At 41.3% G+C, this 15,176-nt stretch overlaps 1 protein-coding gene across 3 annotated transcripts in view; it reads right to left on the bottom strand.

Annotated features, from left to right (window-relative positions):
* Positions 1 to 653: 653 nt before the first annotated feature.
* Positions 654 to 15,176, bottom strand: part of LOC112075760 (tetraspanin-8) — a 20,697-nt gene continuing 6,174 nt past the window's right edge. The window contains exons 2-9 of one of the 3 annotated variants that reach the window (XM_024142701.2): positions 7,623 to 7,685; positions 7,346 to 7,465; positions 4,841 to 4,915; positions 4,276 to 4,371; positions 2,624 to 2,746; positions 2,119 to 2,202; positions 1,618 to 1,716; positions 654 to 1,011 (exon numbers count right to left, since the gene is read on the bottom strand). In XM_024142701.2, coding sequence (XP_023998469.1) covers positions 1,648 to 1,716; positions 2,119 to 2,202; positions 2,624 to 2,746; positions 4,276 to 4,371; positions 4,841 to 4,915; positions 7,346 to 7,465; positions 7,623 to 7,685 — 630 coding nt within the window. In that variant the 3' untranslated portion in view covers positions 654 to 1,011; positions 1,618 to 1,647. Of the gene's footprint in view, positions 1,717 to 2,118; positions 2,203 to 2,623; positions 2,747 to 4,275; positions 4,372 to 4,840; positions 4,916 to 7,345; positions 7,466 to 7,622; positions 7,686 to 15,122 lie in introns of all 3 variants that reach the window. The other 2 variants (XM_024142702.2, XM_024142700.2) reach the window with 2 other exon arrangements.

Genomic DNA, 15,176 nt, shown 5'->3' with positions numbered 1-15,176 from the left:
GTCTTGACAGTGATTTTACAGAGTTCCTCTTAGACATCAGGTTGGTGTACATCATAGAAAAAACTAAAGCGTTTCTTATTGGACAGGTTCAGTTAGTCCCCCCAGTTGTTATCTGTCTTCAGTTTGGTGCCTAACGAATACAACCCAGGACTGTTCCTGAGTCATAAGGTTGTGTTGTAGTTTATGACCCACAGGACATACAAAATATAGATGGATTCTATACAGGTTCTATGGGAGTACTGAGGAATCAACACCATGTAAAAGGGAGCTGGGCCATATTCATAAAGCCTCTGAGTAGGAGTGCTGACCTAGGATCAGATCTCCCCACCGTCCATGTAATCTGACCTAGGATCAGATCCCCCCCACCGTCCATGTAATCTGACCTAGGATCAGCTCTCCCCCCCCACCCACCGTCCATGTAATCTGATCTAGGATCAGATCCCCCCCACCGTCGATGTAATCTGACCTGGGATCAGATCTCCCCCACCGTCCATGTAATCTGATCTATTACATAACTGAACCTAGATCAGCCCTCCTACTCTGAGGCTTTATGAATATGGGACCGGATTTCTTAATGAGTCAAAGTTGTTCTCTGAAGAGGCGGGCTGGAGGCGGGGAAGCAAATGAGGGGAACCAAGTGAAGGGGAACCAAGTGAATTACTACTTCTTTATTTCTGATGTGCCTCAAAAAGGGGAAACAGCCATAAAGACATTGGTCACAGGACTTGAACAGAAGACATTCTGACATGTACTGCAATCATTATACAACTCAAATATATAACAGGTAAATGTATATACACAGCGTGATCAAAATTACCGTCAGACTTTAATATCTACGAGATGATAGCAATAAAATGGGAATTAATTTTAAACATTTTAGCATGAAGAACACAAAGTTCAGTGTATGGACAGCGAAGCCCCCTCCTTCAGTGTATGGACAGCGAAGCCCCCTCCTTCAGTGTATGGACAGCGAAGCCCCCTCCTTCAGTGTATGGACAGCGAAGCCCCCTCCTTCAGTGAGAGAAACAGAGCAGTAGATCATGAAAACAAGATCCTTTAAAAAAAATAATAATACACAAATTCATGTTCAATGAGGAACGGATCAATCAACTTCACAAGTGAAGAAACTGCCAGAATTTAACAAAGATCTGAAACCCAAATCAGAGCATCATTTGGTGCAGGTATAAGATCGACAAACACATGATGCATTGTGGTCCATAGTGATGTTCAGCAGGATGGGGGTCCAGTCCATTTCCAGTCCAGTCAATTCACAAAGCAAAACCTAATTCCATTCCAAATGTTGCTCATTGAAGAGAACTGGAATTTCAGTGTACTTCCTGAATTGACTGGATTTGAACCCCAACGTTCAGTAACAAATACATGTAGCATGCTGTATGGGATATGTCAAAGCCAGCTGTTGATCAAGACAGGATTGGGGTCAATGTGAATCGAAGTCAGTCAATTGAGGAAGAGAATTGCATTGAAAATTCTAATGTAAAAACTTGTAATAAATAACTTCTGCTTTTCAGTTTGAGAAATCATTGAAAATAGATTCCGTTTTTTTTTGTTTCTGTTGACTTCCTGAATTGATGACTTCCAATTCAACTTGACCACAACCTTAGATCAAGTGTATCACGTGTTGCTGTATTAGGTAGTGTTGGCGTCCCTCTTCCCAATCTGGCAGTACAGGGTCATGGCGAAGGCCATTCCAAAGAGCTGAAACACAAAAAAAGGTACGTCACAACCCATTAACTACCAGGCTATAGCCCGGTTCCCACATCAGTTTGTGGTGTCTAGCCTGGTTCCAGATCCATTTGTACAGTCTTGCCAGCAGGTTGTTAATTGGCAATGACAAACTGCCATCGGCGTTGCCTAGAAGGTGCCAACAGATCTGGGACCAGGATACATTAAAGTATTGAACAGTGACAGAGTGAATTGCACATATCCGTCTTAATGCCAATGACGACAGCCATAAAGAGTTAGTGAAGATGAAACAGACCAGTACTGAACACTGACTAGAACAATACACATGTATTCCATTTCTATGACCAGTACAGTGCATAATATAATGTATTAATAGAGACTTTTGTTATAGAGATTGGACTTCTGGATTCTTACCATCAAGACTGCGATACCAAATGCAATCCCCAGGGCGATGATTGCGTTCTTCTCCATGAAGGAAGTCATAAACTTGACACAAGGCTGCAGAGGACAAAGCGAACAGTCAACACTAGTGAATACCAGGTCAAGGTAATTGTACGAAGACGCTACTTTGCGGTTCACGGTTGCATCATCCTGGAATCCTCTATGGTTTCATGTGACTGTAGATCAGTTCCCTGTACAGGTTATGTTTATAGTAGTGTAGTGGTAATGTATAGTAGTGTAGTGTAGTGGTAACGTATGGTAATGCAATGGTAACGTATAGTAGTGTAGCGCAATGGTAACACATGGCAGTGCAGCGTAATGGTAATGTAGCGGTAATGGTAACGTGTGGTAGTGTAATGGTAATGTAGTGCAGCGTTAATGTAATGTGTTTATTGATGATTCCTTTATACCAAGTAAAGCCACCATCCTTGAGTTTCCTAAATAGTATTTTATTAATAATATGTGATTCTCTGCTTACCGTTGAGTACACTTTGCGTCCTTCTGCACTTTGGCACACTTGAGCGGTGTCAACGCAGTCACAAGAGCTGGGGACAGTGGAGCCCCAGTCAGAGGGTCCGTTGATCAGTCCACAGCACTTTACCTGAAAAACAAAGGAGTTAGTCCTCCGTCTCACCAACACAAGGGGTTGTGTTCAGTAAAAGCACACTGTCATTTTACCGTTGCAAAATATTTCACTACAATCTGTTTAGGTAGCAGCCCATCTAACATTTAAAAAAAAGTTATTCAGTTAGTTGACAAAATGATCCAATAACGTTCGTAGCCGATTAGAACAATTAATCTGGACCCAACTAATTAAACGAATAATTATTTCATACATTCATGACAGGACCATCAAATCTGCATCCCAAATTGCACCCTATTCCCTTTGTAGTGCACTACTTTGGACCAAAGACCTATGGGTCCTGCTCAAAAGTAGTTCACTACAGGGAATGTGTACAATTTGTGGCGCATCCTATGTCCAGGTGATTCATCTTGGGACCTGTGAAACCACCACTTTTTTGGGGCGGCAGGTAGCCTAGTGGTTAGAGCAGGTAGCCTAGTGGTTAGAGCAGGTAGCCTAGTGGTTAGAGCAGGTAGCCTAGTGGTTAGAGCAGGTAGCCTGAGTGTGTTAGACAGGTAGCCTAGTGGTTAGAGCAGGTAGCCTAATGGTTAGAGCAGGTAGCCTAGTGGTTAGAGCAGGTAGCCTAGTGGTTAGAACAGGTAGCCTAGTGGTTAGGCAGGTAGCCTAGTGGTTAGAGCAGGTAGCCTAGTGGTTAGAGCAGGTAGCCTAGTGGTTAGAGCAGGTAGCCTAGTGGTTAGAGCAGGTAGCCTAGTGGTTAGAGCAGGTAGCCTTAGTGGTTAGAGCAGGTAGCCTAGTGGTTAGAGCAGGGTAGCCTAGTGGTTAGAGCAGGTAGCTAGTGGTTAGAGCAGGTAGCCTAGTGGTTAGAGCAGGTAGCCTAGTGTTAAGACAGGTTAGTCGTAGCCTAGTGGTTAGAGACAGGTAGCCTAGTGGTTAGAGCAGGTAGCCTAGTGGTTAGAGCAGGTAGCCTAGTGGTTAGAGAGGTAGCCTAGTGGTTAGAGCAGGTAGCCTAGTGGTTAGAGCAGGTAGCCTAGTGGTTAGAGCAGGTAGCCTAGTGGTTAGAGCAGGTAGCCTAGTGGTTAGAGCGTTGGGCCAGCAACTGAAAGGTTGCTAGATCGACTCCGAACTGACAAGGTAAAAAAATCAGTTGTTCTGCTCCTGAAAAAGGCAGTTAACCCACTGTTCCCCGGTAGGCCGTCATTGTAAATAAGAATTTGTTCTTAACTGACTTGCCTAGTTAAATAAAGGTTAAAAAAAACTCCCATAGAAATGGATAGAAAACTCTAGAGGCCAAAAGCCTGTGTTATCATGGGTAGTGCCATTGAGGGGTTTTGAATTGTGGGAGGGATTTCAACTTCATTGGCTGATCCCTCCTGATGGCCCTGTTGGAGTCAAGTCCAACTTGGTCATCAGGAGAGATCAAAGAACTCATTTAACTTGTGATGAAGTGTACTACTTCAAAACAGCGAGTACCTCAACGGCATTGCCCGTGTGTTCACAGACACCATAATTGGACATGTATAAAGAAAATCTATCATTCTCTATGTTACCTCCACTTCCAGTTTCTGCAGGTCCGTTTGAATTTCAGGCTTCTGGTCCTTCAGTGGTAGCAGCTTCTCCAGACTCTCCTTCACCCACACCTGAGACTGGAAGAGGCCATTGAACAGTAGGGGAGTCACACAAAGACATGAAACAGGTGTGGAACGCATGTTTTATTATCACATTCAAGAAGTGTCAAGGTACCGACGGTATACGAGGAACTTCAAATGGTAGGAATTCAATTGTTCCAACAGGTACAGTAGCGGTTAAGAGTTTCGGGCCAGTAACCGAGAGGTGGAAGGTCAGACTCCGAGCCGAATAAAGGGACAAACTGCCGCTGTTCCTTGCGCAAGGCACCCTAATTGCACCTGTAAGTCGCTCTGTAGAAGAGCGTCTCCTGAATAAAATGTACAAATCTGAGCGCACCGAGTCCTCCTTACCTTCCCCTCACTAACAGTGGGTGAGACATCCCTCTGAGCACAGAATTCAATTCAACTTCTATTTCACGTTAGTTCAACGTCATTTCATTGAAATGTGGAAACAACGCTATTCAACCAGGGAGGGTTTCCTCCTTACCTTCTTCTCTCCGACAGCTCCCAGGATTCCGGCGATCAACAGGAGGATGAAGATGAGGAGCAGCCCGACGAAGAACTGAAACAAAACATTTGTCCAGGAAGTTCCATTGAGGCAAGGGGACAGTTATCTGGATTTAACATATCTAACATTTTAATCTGATTTGGGTTTTTACAAAACTGAAATGATACTCTGATCCTTCAGATAAGGATTTGGTAATCCAATATCACCTTTAAAAAAAAAAAAAAAATTAAAATCAGGATTCAAATTTAGTAATGAGGCTATTTTCAATACCGAAAAATGTGTGTTACAGCCTGAATTCAAAATGGATTAAACATACCCCCCCTATTTATGCACAATACTGCATAATGTGCAAAAAATATACGTTTTAGACATTTGCACATTTATTGAAATCACATTTACACAAGTATCCACCCTTGAATACTTTCTGAAGGCACAATGAGGGATTTGCAGGCTCCATTTTAAATTTGACTTATTTTCATGAATGTAGTTTACTCATCTCTGTATCCCTGTAATAGTGAAATAGTACCCCAAGCTGTCCATTAGATGGTGAGGTGTGGGCCAGTTCAAAGCACTGAAAATCTGGATTCTGTGATCTTGATATTTTGGCATCTGGATCAGAATGATCCTATCCAGTTATTTTCTGGAGTGGGACAAAAAACAAGCTGTCTCAAACTGCCAGATGGTCTGTTTTTGCTATCAGATCAATTACAGACTCTGGATCATTCTGATCCAGATTTAAAGTTGGGAAAAAAACTTTTCCAATGGGTGACCTGGAAAACCATCTCATACTTGTCACTCTTGCAAAAGAGATGCCATCTCTGACATGTATAAAAAGGTTAAATAAATGTGTAGGTACTTTTTCCACATTGTTACATCTACATACAACACCCCATAACGACAAAGCGAAAACAGGTTTAGAATTTTTTGCAAATTTATTTTAAAAAACTGAAATCTTATTTACATAAGTATTCAGACCCTTTGTTATGAGACTCGAAATTGATCTCAGGTGCATCTTGTTTCCATTGATCATCCTTGAGATGTTTCAACAACTTGATTGGAGACCACCTGTGGTAAATTTAATTGATTGTTCCTTTCCAAATCATGTCCACCTGTATATACAAGGTCCCACGGTTGACCGTGCATGTCAGATCAAAAACCAATCCATGAGGTTGAAGGAATTGTATCAAGGCACAGATACAGGGAAGGATAGCCAAAAAATATTCTGTGGCATTGAACAGTGGCGTCCATCATTCTTAAATGGAAGACGTTTGGAACCACCAAGACTCAACCTAGAGCTGGCCTCCCGGCCAAACTGAGCAATAGGGGAGGGGCCTTGGTCAGTGAGGTGACCAAGAACCAGATGGTCACTCTGACAGAGCTCCTCTGGAGATGAGAGAACCTTCCAGAATGACAATCTTTGCAGCACTCCACCAATCAGGCTTTTATGGTACAGTGGCCAGACGGAAGCCACTCCTCAGTTAAAGGCACGACAGCCCGCTTGGAATTTGCTAACAGGCACCTAAAGAACTCAGACCATGAGAAAAATTGTCTGATGAAACCAAGATTGACCACTTTGGCCTGAATGCCAAGCGTCACATCTACAGGAAATCTGTCACCATCCCTACGGTGAAGCATGGTGGTGGCAGCATCATGCTTTGGGGATGTTTTTCAGCCACAGGGACTGGAAGACTAGTCAGGATTGAGGGAAAGATGAATGGAGCAAAGTACAGAGAGATCCTTGATGAAAACCTGCTCCACATTGCGCCGGACCTCAGACTGGGGAGAAGGTTCACCTTCCAACAGGACAACCCTAAGCACACAGCCAAGCCAACGCAGGAGGGGCTTCCGGACAAGTATCTGAATGTCCTTGAGTGGCCCAGCCAGAGCCCTGACTTGAACCCGATCAAACATCTCTGGAGACCTGAAAATAGCTGTGCAGCGACGCTCCCCATTCAACCTGACAGAGAGGATCTGCAGAGAAGAATGGGATAAACTCCACAAATACAGGTATGCCAAGCCTGTCGCATCATACCCAACAAGACTCAAGTTTGTAATCGCTGCCAAAGGTGCTTCAACAAGGTACTGCGTAAAGGGTCTAAAGGCTTATGTAACAGTGATTTTAATTTTTTACATTTGCAAAAACATCAAACCTGTTTCTGCTTTGTCATTATGCGGTATTGTGTGTAGATTGATGGGGGGGGGAAAGTTCATCTATTTTTGAATAAGACTAACATAAAATGTGGGAAAAGTCTGAATACTTTCCGAATGCACTGCATATGAAGAGACTGGTTTGGTTAGAACCTAGAACCACTTGGCTATTGGGACAGCATTATCCTGTGCAGTGTACAATAATGTAACATTTTCAATGTAAGTGTGAGGGTTGGCTATTGGGAGAGCATTATCCTGTGCAGTGTACAATAATGTAACATTTTCAATGTAAGTGTGAGGGTTGGCCATTGTAAGGGAGTGTGTGTTTCCCCTCACCAGAATGAGCATGCAGCGGTTTTCCTTAATGGCTCCACAGCAGCCCAGGAAGCCCAGTACCATGATGATGACTCCAACAGCTATCAGCAGGTCTACAAACGGCACGGCCTCATCCATTATCTGAGGGAGGGGGACAGACAGTCATTTTACATGTAGATATGTGCTAAATAGGTTGATATGACTGTATACATTTGTTTCAAGTTGCTGTTTTTACTGTGTAAAGAGGGCTTTTGATGGCGTTGGCATTAATTTAGTGTCACACTGGACATTTCCTTACCACGTTTCCATTCTTGCTCACTTTGAGGTAGATGGACACACCAAGAATGACGCAGCCACTGATCTGGAAAACAAAATGAGATGAAATGAGCGTTTTATCTAGAATCAACTTTAGAAAGTTGTGCGTTTCAATGTCACTGGGATTCAATGAACAGGTCTTGTTGCATATCAAGTCAACATGAATGTGTATTCATTTAAAAAAAAAATCACAACGCACTAGCTACATCTGGTGGCAACTCTGAGGAACTACAGTTGAACCACCACCACAATGGAGGAGATACAACATCATCCAGCCCCCACATGAGAATATCTTTCCTGTGTTAACAGTGGACTCTAGACCACACGGGAGAATCTCAATTGCGTGAACTTGATTCCTCAGATCCTCTCCTCTTAAATCCAGAGGGGAGAGGATGAGAGGAATCCAGGAAAATAGAGGTTCTTCCGTGGTTTCAGAACTGATAGTGACAGGTTACATACATTGAATATTTGATTTTTTTTTTTTAAATGTATTGCCCGTCAACCTAACGACTCCAGTAACTTAAAGCCATCGATGAATTAATTGTTTGAAAGCATTTCATACTCACACAGTATGGGCCTGTGGACGTCAGGTTAATTGGCAAGGCTATATGAATGATCGTTCAGTATTTAGAGAGATTACAACGTATACGATAATTGTTTTTCATGTTGAAGATGTTCTGCGATGACTGGACCATGAATTTGGTAATTAATTTGGCTTTCAAAAAGTTGAAAGATATCCTTGAAGATTTTTTAAGATACTGATTGAGATTAACTCCAAATATGAGTCTCCATATCCACACAGCCCCCCCTTGTGGCCTGGAGTGGCATGCCAATGCAGTAAAGGTTGTGACATCCTGACTTGCATCTCGTCATGCCACACCCGTGCGTCCAGTGACACAGGAACCAGAAAAAACCCTCACAGCACTGAAGCTAAAGGCAATGAGGGCTGTTTCCAAAGTAAACACTGGGGTATAGTCTTCCACAAGAGTGCTATTGTAAAGTGTAATGTCAGCAAACAATGACAACTTTTGTTCTTAAGCCAGGGACGCTTTAAAATGAGCTTCTACGCACTGTCAATACATTACACTATAGCCTAGGTACGGTCATCTCTGGTTAATATATTAGACTATAGCCGAGGTACAGTCATCTCTGGTTAATATATTAGACTATAGCCTAGGTACAGTCATCTCTGGTTAATTATTGGACTATAGCCTAGGTACAGTCATCTCTGGTTAATTTATTAGACTATAGCCAGGTATAGTCACTCTGGTTAATATATTAGACTCTAGCCTAGGTACAGTCATCTCTGGTTAATATTTATTAACGATATAGCCAGGTACAGTCCTCTCTGGTTAATATATTAGACTATAGCCGAGGTACAGTCCATCTCTGGTTAATATATTAGACTATAGCCGAGGTACAGTCATCTCTGTTAATATATTAGACTATAGCCGAGGTACAGTCATCTCTGGTTAATATATTAGACTATAGCCTAGGTACAGTCATCTCTGGTTAATATATTAGACTATAGCCTAGGTACAGTCATCTCTGGTTAATATATTAGACTATAGCCGAGGTACGGTCATCTCTGGTTAATATATTAGACTATAGCCTAGGTACAGTCATCTCTGGTTAATATATTAGGCTATATCCGAGGTACAGTCATCTCTGGTTAATATATTAGACTATAGCCTAGGTACAGTCATCTCTGGTTAATATATTAGACTATAGCCTAGGTACAGTCATCTCTGGTTAATATATTAGACTATAGCCGAGGTACAGTCATCTCTGGTTAATTATTAGACTATAGCCGAGGTACGGTCATCTCTGGTTAATATTTAGACTATAGCCGAGGTACAGTCATCTCTGGTTAATATATTACACTATAGCCGAGTACAGTCATCTCTGGTTAATATATTAGACTATAGCCGAGGTACAGTCATCTCTGATTAATATATTAGACTATAGCCTAGGTACAGTCATCTCTGGTTAATATATTAGACTATAGCCGAGGTACAGTCATCTCTGGTTAATATATTACACTATAGCCGAGGTACAGTCATCTCTGGTTAATATATTACACTATAGCCGAGGTACAGTCATCTCTGGTTAATATATTAGACTATAGCCGAGGTACAGTCATCTCTGGTTAATATATTAGACTATAGCCTAGGTACAGTCATCTCGTTAATATATTAGACTATAGCCGAGGTACAGTCATCTCTGGTTAATATATTAGACTATAGCCGAGGTACAGTCATCTCTGGTTAATATATTACACTATAGCCGAGGTACAGTCATCTCTGGTTAATATATTAGACTATAGCCTAGGTACAGTCATCTCTGGTTAATATATTAGACTATAGCCGAGGTACAGTCATCTCTGGTTAATATATTAGACTATAGCCGAGGTACAGTCATCTCTGGTTAATTATTGACTATAGCCGAGGTACAGTCATCTCTGGTTAATATATTAGACTATAGCCGAGGTACAGTCATCTCTAGTTAATATATTAGACTATAGCGAGGTACAGTCATCTCTAGTTAATATATTAGACTATAGCCTAGGTACAGTCATCTCTGGTTAATATATTAGACTATAGCCTAGGTACAGTCATCTCTGGTTAATATATTAGACTATAGCCTAGGTACAGTCATCTCTGGTTAATATATTAGACTATAGCAGGTACAGTCATCTCTGGTTAATATATTACACTATAGCCTAGGTACGTCATCTCTGGTTAATATATTAGACTTAGCCTAGGTACAGTCATCTCTGGTTAATATATTAGACTATAGCCGAGGTACAGTCATCTCTGGTTAATATATTAGACTATAGCCTAGGTACAGTCATCTCTGGTTAATATATTACACTATAGCCGAGGTACAGTCATCTCTGGTTAATATATTAGACTCTAGCCTAGGTACAGTCATCTCTGGTTAATATATTAGACTATAGCCTAGGTACAGTCATCTCTGGTTAATATATTAGACTATATCCGAGGTACAGTCATCTCTGGTTAATATATTAGACTATAGCCTAGTACAGTCATCTCTGGTTAATATATTAGACTCTAGCTGGTACAGTCTCTCTTTAATATTAGACTATACGAGTACAGTCATCTCTGATATATTTAGACTATAGCCTAGGTACTCATCTCTGGTTAATATATTAGACTATAGCCTAGGTACAGTCATCTGGTTATATATTAGACTATAGCCAGGTACAGTCATCTCTGGTTAATATATTAGACTATAGCCTAGGTACAGTCATCTCTGGTTAATATATTAGACTATAGCCTAGGTACAGTCATCTCTGGTTAATATATTAGACTATAGCCAAGGTACAGTCATCTTGGTAAATATTAGACTATAGCCGAGGTACAGTCATCTCTGGTTAATATATTAGACTATAGCCGAGGTACAGTCATCTCTGGTTAATATATTAGACTATAGCCGAGGTACAGTCATCTCTGGTTAATATATTAGACTATAGCCTAGGTACAGTCATCTCTGGTTATATATTAGACTCTAGCCTAGGTACAGTCATCTCTGGTTAATATATTAGACTATAGCCGAGGTACAGTCATCTCTGGTTAATATATTGATATAGCCTAGGTACAGTCATCTGGTTAATATATTAGACTATAGCCGAGGTACAGTCATCTCTGGTTAATATATTAGACTTACTAGGTACAGTCATCTTTGGTTAATATATTAGACTATAGCCGAGTCAGTCATCTCTGGTTAATATATTAGACTATAGCCTAGGTACAGTCATCTCTGGTTAATATATTAGACTATAGCCGAGGTACAGTCATCTCTGGTTAATATATTAGACTATAGCCTAGGTACAGTCATCTGGTTAATATATTGACTATAGCCGAGGTACAGTCATCTCTGGTTAATATATTAGACTATAGCCTAGGTACAGTCATCTCTGGTTAATATGTTAGACTATAGCCGAGGTACAGTCATCTCTGGTTAATATATTAGACTATAGCCTAGGTACAGTCATCTCTGGTTAATATATTAGACTCTAGCCTAGGTACAGTCATCTCTGGTTAATATATTAGACTATAGCCTAGGTACAGTCATCTCTGGTTAATATATTAGACTATAGCCTAGGTACAGTCATCTCTGGTTAATATATTAGACTATAGCCAAGGTACAGTCATCTCTGGTTAATATATTAGACTATAGCCTAGGTACAGTCATCTCTGGTTAATATATTAGACTATAGCCTAGGTACAGTCATCTCTGGTTAATATATTAGACTATAGCCGAGGTACGGTCATCTGGTCAAATACGTGGTGTGTAAGACAACTTGGGGCAGTGCAATGGACAGTTACATCCCTCTGATAAAGGAATTAGATTTCTGGGACGTGTAAATAAACCACATTACAAATAGAAGCAGGACAGGTATCATTTCCCCCTAATGCTTTTCCTATCGATTGCTGCTAAGCACACTCAAGACAAAAAACCTCAAAGCTTTTGTTTTATTCTTGAAATAAAGAAGACCCGGTCACCGTGCCAAGACTGGACAGGCAGCAAATACGAGTCTTTGACAAAGAACAGGTTGTGAGCAGATCCTTGCTATTGACTGGTCATTCTCTGGCCCTGACATCATCCCAAATGGTATCCGATTACCCATTGGCCCAGATGAGTATGCGTCCAATCAAGATCAAGGAGTTAGCCAGCTAACGTGCCTGAATATCATCCCAGATGGAGTCTGATTAGAGATCCCCATGGTCTAATTGCTTCATCCACACATCTAGGTTTAGCTTAATGTTAAATGAACCAGGGGGGAAAGCTGTTATTTCTTCAAGTTAGCAGGCTAACTCATTGATCCTGCTTTGTAGTACAGTAATCCCTCGTTTATCGCGGGGGTTACGTTCCGAAAATGACCCGCGATAAGTGAAATCCGCGAAATAGAATTTTTTTTTTTTTTACAATTAGCAACTATTACATGTATACAAATACAGTGACTCACGTGTAGGCCGTTTCGTCGACATTATGGGTTTAGGAGATGTTCGAAATTACAAGATAATTTGGCCAACTTAATGTAAATTTGCCAAGCTGTTTTATGTACGTACACATAACTGCACGAGACGACAAAATATAGCAACATTCGTAGCATGTTTTGATACAAGAAGCGGGAGTGAGTTTTTAGCGAATCAGAATGCAGAGCACAATGCACCAAAAAAAAAAAAAAAATGCATTATGAAAATCCGCGAAATAGCGAATCCGCGATAAGTGAACCGCGAAGTGGCGAGGGATCACTGTATACCTCTCTGGTCAACAGTAGTTCACTATAGGGAATCCTAGGGTTCCATTTGGGACACCTAATAGTAAATCGCACCTGTCCACAAAGGGCAGGTGACACCTTATACCTCAGACTGAATACCCTTTGTTTGTAAACCAACAACAAAACCTACTTGCAAAGCGTTCAGTTATTGCAGCGAGGCAACATTGGCTGCCTGAGAATATCACCAGTCTAAAGCATAAAGTACAGGTATGTCTAGATACATGACTAGTGACTGCTATGCTAGGGACACTGAGCTATGCTAGGGACACTGAGCTATGCTAGGGACACTGAGCTATGCTAGGGACACTGAGCAAACGCTAGGGACACTGAGCAACGCTAGGGACACTGAGCAACAAGGCTTTCCATTCTAGAACGGTACAAGTGTTCCATTTTAGAATACGCTTCTGCAATTCACAGAATTCAATTCTGCCACCATTTCCTACATCAGTCATATAGAAGTTGGAGTTTAAAACACACACTAAACACCACTGTGCCTGGTGACATTTAGCCAGATTGCATTCATTACACACCAAACTGAAGAAAACTGACCGAATCRGGGAGGRGGTAGAGGCTTGTCCAATRAGAAACATTCATTTTTATTTGTCACGTTGCAAAACGTTTAGCTATGGAGTGCACTAATGAATACGACCCTGCTTTAACTGTGGGAACTGAGAAGGTTTGTTAAGCTAGCGTCGCGAAGACACACACCTTTCAGAGTCAATGGAGGGAGCATTTGTTCTCCCCCTTCCCAGTCACCCGAGAGTGAGAGAACCAGTTAGGGCAGTACTGGCACATTTTAGAACAGTGACTAAGTGACACTTGCACCATTGTCTTCTATCCAACAACTAAGGGTCAGGGGTAGTAGTCTAGCCCAGTCCTCCCCTACCACCAGTTTCATAAGTTAATGAGACCAGGGCCAAACAGGTTAATATGGGACTGAAACATGTCCTCAGGCCCTAATGCACAGTTGAAGTCAGAAGTTTACATGCTTCTTAACCAAATACATTTGAACTCAGTTCCACAATTCCTGACATTTAATCCCGGTAAAAAACACATTGTCTCAGGATCACCACTTTATTTTAAGAATGTGAAATGTCTGATGTTTCAGAGAGGAGACAGACTTAGAACTATGGTTTCTGCTTGGTTTAAGGTTTGGTAAACAGACGCATAAACTCAGGACAAGTCCTGGCAACAGGCTAAGGACAGATCAATCAAATCAAATGTATTTATAAAGCCCTTCTTACATCAGCTGATATCTCAAAGTGCTGTACAGAAACCCAGCCTAAAACCCCCAAAACAGCAAGCAATGCAGGTGTAGAAGCAGGGTGGCTAGGAAAAACTCCCTAGAAAGGCCAGAACCTAGGAAGAAACCTAGAGAGGAACCAGGCTATGAGGGGTGGCCAGTCCTCTTCTGTCTGTGCCGGTGGAGATTATACAGAATGGCCAAGATGTTCAAATGTTCATAAATGACCAGCAGGGTGGAATAATAATATACATAATATCAACAGGAAGCACTACACTTAGTGGTATTTCCACATCAACAGTAGAATCATATTTTATGTCCTATGTTTGGGAGACTAGTTTTAGAAGTTGTAAAACATACAGAGAAAGTTGTGAATGGCTATAAGTTTTTTTCTACACACAGATTAAATCACCATGTCGTGTCTTCCAAAAGAAACTACTTGTAAAAACTCAGGACAGAGACCAATGAGAAAGTGATTGTATTATTCTTTGAAAGGGTTTAGATCTGAGAAGTGCATCTCTATGTTAGCCTGCTATGACCTGGCTGTAACCTCCCTCTGGTCGGGCTGAGAGAGTGGCGAGATGGAATTATCATTAATTTGATCACGTTTTCAGAAAGATGGAAAAAGCAAGTGTGGCTTATGGAACAGAAACCACACGAAGGAGGAGAGGTCAGAGTTATGGCTTCAAGGCTTAATGAAAGGTAGTCATGTGATGTTCACACGTCGTTTCCATAGAAATTTGAATGTTCTCATTTCCATAGACATGTAAACAGATTTTAAATGGATTACTATGTGTACTAGGCCACTAGATGATCACTAAACTAACAAACACATCACTATAACCACACACACACACACACGATTAAAACCTACATCAATCCAATCGAGGACACTATAGTTAAAGTAAAACATGTAGGTTAATAGGACTCACCCAGAACAGTAGATTGAAGAGGAAGAGCAAGTACTTGATACTTTATTCACAGCC

The sequence above is a fragment of the Salvelinus sp. IW2-2015 genome, unplaced genomic scaffold, assembly GCF_002910315.2.
Source record: "Salvelinus sp. IW2-2015 unplaced genomic scaffold, ASM291031v2 Un_scaffold3378, whole genome shotgun sequence".
Taxonomy (NCBI): Eukaryota; Metazoa; Chordata; class Actinopteri; order Salmoniformes; family Salmonidae; genus Salvelinus; species Salvelinus sp. IW2-2015.
The sequence above is the reverse complement of the archived record's forward strand: the minus strand, read 5'-3'. Positions and strand labels throughout refer to the sequence as shown.